Genomic DNA, 6,565 nt, shown 5'->3' with positions numbered 1-6,565 from the left:
AAAAAAAAAACAAAAAAAAAACAAAGAAGAAACTAGAAATCTCCCATAATTACTCATTGACATCAATCATGAATACAGTTGGAAAATTAAAATTCTGTAATAGAGAAGGGTATGACACTAGAAGTAAAAGTCTTTTCTCACTGCCCCTGCCTCCACTAGTCCCTGTCTCAAAGGTAATTATCAAGTTTCTGTGTTTCCTTAAAACTTTTATGCATATATCATATGTAGGTAACTATCTTTTTTATTTCTATCAATGAGATCATACTGAAACAACATTCTTGGTTTCTATTTTTCACTGACTGACGCAGCTTTGAGACTTTTCCAGGCCATCACAGGCAGAGCAGGTCATTCTTTGTATAGCTGCATGATATCTTATTGTGCGGTTATTGAGTCAATTCCCTACGGTATGCAAATAGTTTGTCTCTGGATTTTTGTTATTACAAGCAATGCAGTCACAAATATCTAAAGGAGAAACGTAAAAATAGGTTTGAGTCAATCCTGCAAAAGTAACACAATTGTCAAACTGATAAAATGAATTTAATAATATAATATTATGTTTTATATTATTAAAATTTTTTCAGTATTTGGCAGAAATTTTACAGAAAAATTAAAATCCACTCTATACATGATTTGTGTCATCTTTGTTGTAACAGATTCCACAGATATTGATCGATAAGATCCATATTCAATGGATATTATTTCACACTTAAAATTTTTTTGACAAAAGAATGTGACTAGTTATGTTTCACTTTTATTAGGGAAAGAGGATATACGATTCAAACGTACGAGATGACTGAGTTTATTTTGAATTATCACACACTGAAACTAAAAATTGTGAGATATCTTTAACCAGCAATTCTAAGACAAGGTTAAGCAAAAGTCTGAGTTTAGAAAAGAAGAAATTAAAGAGTGTCTTGATATATTCTGAAGTCAGAATCTAACTCCTCCTTTTAGGTTCTCCTACTTCACAGTAGACTTTTAAATATTTGAATCTTGCTTTCATAGTGTGGAACCAACAGAAAAATTTTTAGTAAGGACTTCACCATTGCCAAAAACAGTTAGATGACTATTTCATGTTTTTTTTTGTTTGTTTTTTTGTTTTTTTGTTTTTTTTTTTTTGCTTGATGCATTAATTTACCCATTTGCAATTGTGCTAGGAGCTAGGGATGTCAGTGTCTTCTCATTCAAAAAGGAGTAAGAATCCAATAAGATGGCTGCTGTGGACAAGAGGGCACTTGGGAAGACTGCCTGGTAATTTTAAAGTAAATTACTAGTTTTGATTTGTGCTTAGTGGACCACTGCATCTTGTCACTAGCAGCTGAATGCTCAACTTCAATAACCAGATCTGGTTCTCTGGTTCAATTAAACTGGGGTCCCATTAATGAAAATAAGATCATCAGATTCCACAGTCTTCTGCAACAGTATTAGTTAATGTGTACTGGGAATTGACAAAGTGAATAGTGTGAATGCGTGGTTTTTGGAAACATAATTATTAGTTTCATTAAAAGCTCTTGATCAAGTTGTATTCTATTCAACAAAATGCACTCCAAAACAGTCAGAAGTTTTAAGGTTTCCTTTTCAGCTTGTGTGAAAACACTAGAAAGCACCCACAGAAAACAGATACTTCTTTCTCTAGAGGTTTCATTGGGATCTCTCAATATGTGCATTTATAATAAAATATCACAATTTAAATGAGTAGTCCATAGTTAATTAAAGAGAACACATTTTCTCATGCAATTCAAATCTCATTGTGGGGAGTCCACTTTTTAGAAAGACACAAAAACAAGTACTTCAAATGAAGAAATATCTCTTGGCTTTCCCATGATTAAAAAGCCTGTCCTTGGGAATTATTCATTAGCTACACCTTTCAAATGGCTTACACAAAGAACAAGAATTATTACAATATTCACTGATGGTAAGCTTCAAAGCTCACAAATGTCAAAATCAGCAATTGAAAAGTATTTACAGAAAGAGAACCACAAAGTGCAATTTATGTTTGTGTAATCTTAACTGGCATACATGTGCAATGAGATTTACTTAAGAAGTGCAATCATAAAGCCTATGGTAATGGATATAAATATAATTGGGATTCACAGAGCAGAAGAAATGTGCTATGAGATGACAATTATTCATTTCTGTATATATGACTCAAGTTCACTATTATGCACTGAGAGCCCATTTATGGAAATTGCAAAATATATATTAACAACCTCTTTTATCAGTTGGGTTCAAGTATGGCCTATGAAAAAGTTTGTGTTTAATTATAACATTGAATTAGTGATGCAATTAATATTTATTCAAATTCCCATTTAATTTCACACATTATAAGTGTCTTTCAATTTTAAATCGAAAAAGACACTTAAAATATCTGGATATAGACTCGCACTTTCATTTAAAGACACAATGAATTCTTAAAACATTAAGCTAGAAAAATAGCATTTATAATGGCAAACAATTATCTGATATGCTTTATAGTTTAGCATTTGTTATGGAAAGTTATCACAGCATATTAGATACAGATATAGCATTTGTTATAGAACACACTCTTACTTATTTTATTCTGTGGTACATCTTCCATTCAGATTGAATTGTGACCCAAAGTGTTTACAGTAGCTGTCTGGGTAGTCAGATCTTTTTAATCCTTTTATGTATATATTTTCTCAAGGCTCTTTAATGACCATGGATTGTATACAGTCTCTCTCTGTCTAAATATAGTATATATAGTAAGCATACAAATTCCCATTGTGTGTGCCTGCATTGCTATCAAAAAGTCCTACCTAAAGTTGGTAACTGCAGAAGCAGGTGATGAGTACACAGGTATTGTTCATCATACATTCTCTCCAATTTTCTGTAAGTTTGGAAATGTCGTAATTAAGGGCTAAATAACGTACTACTTATTTATACATAGTAGTCTGCCAGGATTTATACTGAAAAGGTTACCAAATAGGTCCCAATGCTCTGGGAATACACAATTTAGGACAAGTTATACTGATGAAGATTGACATATAGAAAATATCCCAAGAATAAATGAACATGGAATAAGTACAGAGAATAAAATGAGTTCACTTTTGAAATTTTCATATCATGGTTATCTCCTTTCTCTTGTTTCTCCTTGACCTCCTTCAAACTTTGACCACTCTCTCATCCCCATCTATTACCTGAGAATCACTGAGTCTTGCCAGTTTTCCTGGCAGTTGCTCTCAGGGCCATTGCTTCCCACTTTCAAAGCTATTGTGAGTCTGGGCCTTTGCCATTTTAAGCCTAGATTGCCACAAAGACTTCTTAGTTGTGCTCCTTAATTTCTGGTCTCATTTGATTTCAAAATTTCACTTTGAATCCTGCTGTTAAATTCAACTTCCTAAAACAGAAGTTATCATTCCTCTACCTTAGGAAATTGAAGCCCATTTCTCTCGTATTCTTCCAACACAGTCACTCTGCTTATACTAAGGCCCTTCCTCTTATTAATCCCTCAGTAAACTTATCTACCCATTGTGCTGTCTCTCTGTCTCTGCTCAGTCTTCTGCTCCATCTTACACTTCCAACAACCTCACATCTATTTATTTATTATAAGTACTGATTTATATAAGTATAGGTTGGATACTTTCAAGATCTACTTCTTCCTCCATACATGTCCTGTGATTGCCACCATCATTTTACCTTTCATTGAAATACTTCAGTGTTTGTGAGTGTCACCTGAACCACACGGCTTTTGTGGGATAAGTGATCCAGTGGTCCATCCTAGGCCAATTAAATCAGAATCCCTGGGACACAGACATCAGAAAAATTTTTTTTGACATTAAAAATGTCTCTGACCTGTAAGAAGGTGATTCTAATACATAGGTAGTTGAGAACCACTCATCCAGACAATATTAAATTTCTTCATTTGTATGTACTACTCATTCATTTGGTCAACAGCTCTGGTGTCCATCACAGAGGTAGAACACTGGCAGTCCTGACATGTTTTGTTTGGCCCATGGAGTGTTTTCAAAATATTTTAGACAATGTTTTAAAATTGGGAGATTTATCATAAACATTCACATATCCAGCTCCTCTTGAGAAAAATGGGAGATCTGGTGAGAGTGGGCCTGCCTTTCTGAAAGGCAACACTAGCTAGAACTGAATTGTGGCTCTCCCTTCTAGACTGAGGGAGCTTCCAGTTGGCTTCAGTCCTCACCACTCCCTACAACTAACTCCCTCACAGGGGCTGAGTGTTAATTGCAATTTAATGTATTATTTGCACAGTTGTTAAAGTTACTGTTTCCCTTAATACTATAACCATTTCTCTCACTGCTGAAGTTGAAAATATTTCTATGTGTCAAATATTCAGGCAACCAGCCTACTTTGTTCATTTATGTTATCCTCCTGGCCTTGTTAGTGATCTGAGTTTGTAGCCCCTGGCCTGGTATGTGGCAAGTATACTCCGTTAAGTGCTAAGGATATAGAAGAATGAGGGACAATGCCCTTTTTGGAGGAAGTCACACTTTATGGGGGAGATGCAGACATATTACACTTTTAATTTAGGTGCCTGGGTGTGTACCTGATTCTGCTGATCTTAGAGGATGGCCTCCAAATTTTATTTCAGTTTGTCGAAGTTTAGTCATGTTTAGCAGCTGTGTGACATGTGGAACATCTGTCATTAGTTGACAGCTTCGTGGTATAATATCTGTAGGCTCATCTGTTGAAAAGGGGACACCACAGACAGCTGAAAATAAAGACATTCATTTTCAAAATGTAAGCCATTTCTGCTAAATGGACATATCACATAAATGAAACCAATTAAAATTAAAGATTTTATCATATGACTTTGTATGAGTTATTCAACCTTTCAGCCCTGATTTTCTCATTTGTAAAATGAGCATGATAATTTTACTGCTTACTTCCTAGGGTAGACAGGATTAAATGAGATAAAGCTTACACTATATGGAGCAAGTTCAGAAAACTATACAATAAATAAGAGCATGCATTGGAAATATCCCACACTTTCTTTTCAATACTAGAGGTGTGACTTGAGTGAACTAATTAGGTATGCACCATTTAAGATTTCTGGGAGTACATCAGCATATTTATATGAGATCAGTAGGTACAAACATATTGAATAACTTAAGCACCCACAGCTGTTATATGGGTAAATTAATTTTTTAACTTTTTATTTTGAAATAATTTTAGACTTTTAGAAAAGTTAAAAAAAGTTTAGAGAGCTTCCTATTACCCTTTACCCAGCTTCCTCTGTTAACATCTTACCTTCTAATATTTTCAAAATAATAGCTTATTATACTTACAATGATATTTTATTTTAATTTCATTCATATATATTTATATGGATATTTTAATTTTCTTTTTAAAAATTGTTTTTTAATTGACAAATAGGAATTGTACATATTCATAGTGATGTTTAGATACATGTAATATATGGTAAACAGATCAGGGTAATTAGCATGTTCATCATCTCAAACATTTATCATTCCTTTTTGGTGGGTACACTCAATATCTTCCTATCTATTTGAAAGTATATAACATATTATTGTTAACTATAGTCCTCTTACAGTGGTATTCCTCTTATCTAGCCATACATTTGTATTCTTTAACAAATCTTTCCCTAGCCCTCCCTTCCCCCTACCATTTCCAGCATCTAGTATCCTCTGTACTTCTTTTTACTTCTAAGAGATCAATTTTTTAAAGCTTCCACATGAGTGAGAACAAGTGGTATTTAACTTTCTGTTCCTGGCTTATTTCACTTAACATAAAGTCCAGTTCTATCCGTGTTGCTGCAAATGACAGGATTTCATTCTTTTTTATGGCTGAATAGTATTCCATGGTGTATGTATACTACATTTTCTTTATTCATTCATCTGTTGTTGGACACCTATGTTGATTCTGTATCTCATCTATTATGAATGGTGCTGCAGTAAACATGGGAGAGCAGATGTCTCTCTGTACTTTTCTTTTTAGTAAATTTTCTGTTCATGTTTGTAAGCCATTTTACTATTAGTACATTTTTCCTATTTACTTATATGACCTCTTTTACAGTAAATATATTAAGCCTTGTCATTTGTAGCAAGTGGGAATATAAATTAGTGTTAATATCCTAGAAAGACTTTACCATGTGTACCAAAGCCTTAAAAATGTTCATACCATTTCACTCAGTAATTTCATTTTATGAATCTACTCTAAAATTAAAAAAAATTAGAAACTCAAGGATCTATGCAAATAAGTGTTTATAAGTTCTGAAAAATAAACAACTTAAATTTCCAGCACTTGAGGAGTGTTAAGCACACTACAGTGTTTCATGGGATGAGACAGCAAAGAGCCACAATAAATTGAATTTATGAAGATGTCTTCATGATATGGGAAAGCTTTGAGATAAGAAGTTAAATGAAAAAAACAGATACAAAAAACTATCTCAACCATAGAAAATAAAATTATAAAATGTATGAAGGGGGTGGTGTGGTGGCTCAAGCCTGTAATCCCAGCACTTTGGGAGGCTGAGGTGGGAGGATTTCAGGCCCAAGTTCAAGACCAGCCTGGGTAACATAGCCATACTGCATTTCTCTAAAAAAAAAAAAAA

The 6,565-nt window shown here is 33.6% G+C and overlaps 1 protein-coding gene and 1 long non-coding RNA gene across 3 annotated transcripts in view; one reads left to right on the top strand and one right to left on the bottom strand.

Moving 5' to 3' along the window:
- The window catches only part of LOC105552655 (chromosome unknown open reading frame, human C3orf67), a 323,025-nt gene that overhangs the window by 130,143 nt on the left and 186,317 nt on the right, over positions 1-6,565 (bottom strand). For both annotated transcript variants that reach the window (XM_011998358.1, XM_011998359.1), the window contains exon 7: positions 4,538-4,702. In XM_011998358.1, the coding sequence (XP_011853748.1) occupies positions 4,538-4,702 (165 nt within the window). The remainder of the gene's footprint in view (positions 1-4,537; positions 4,703-6,565) is intronic.
- The window catches only part of LOC105552654, a 223,044-nt gene that overhangs the window by 60,672 nt on the left and 155,807 nt on the right, over positions 1-6,565 (top strand). The window lies entirely within an intron of this gene.

Source organism: Mandrillus leucophaeus, unplaced genomic scaffold (assembly GCF_000951045.1).
Source record: "Mandrillus leucophaeus isolate KB7577 unplaced genomic scaffold, Mleu.le_1.0 Scaffold57, whole genome shotgun sequence".
NCBI classification, from domain to species: Eukaryota; Metazoa; Chordata; class Mammalia; order Primates; family Cercopithecidae; genus Mandrillus; species Mandrillus leucophaeus.
This window is presented reverse-complemented; position numbering and strand designations above follow the sequence as displayed.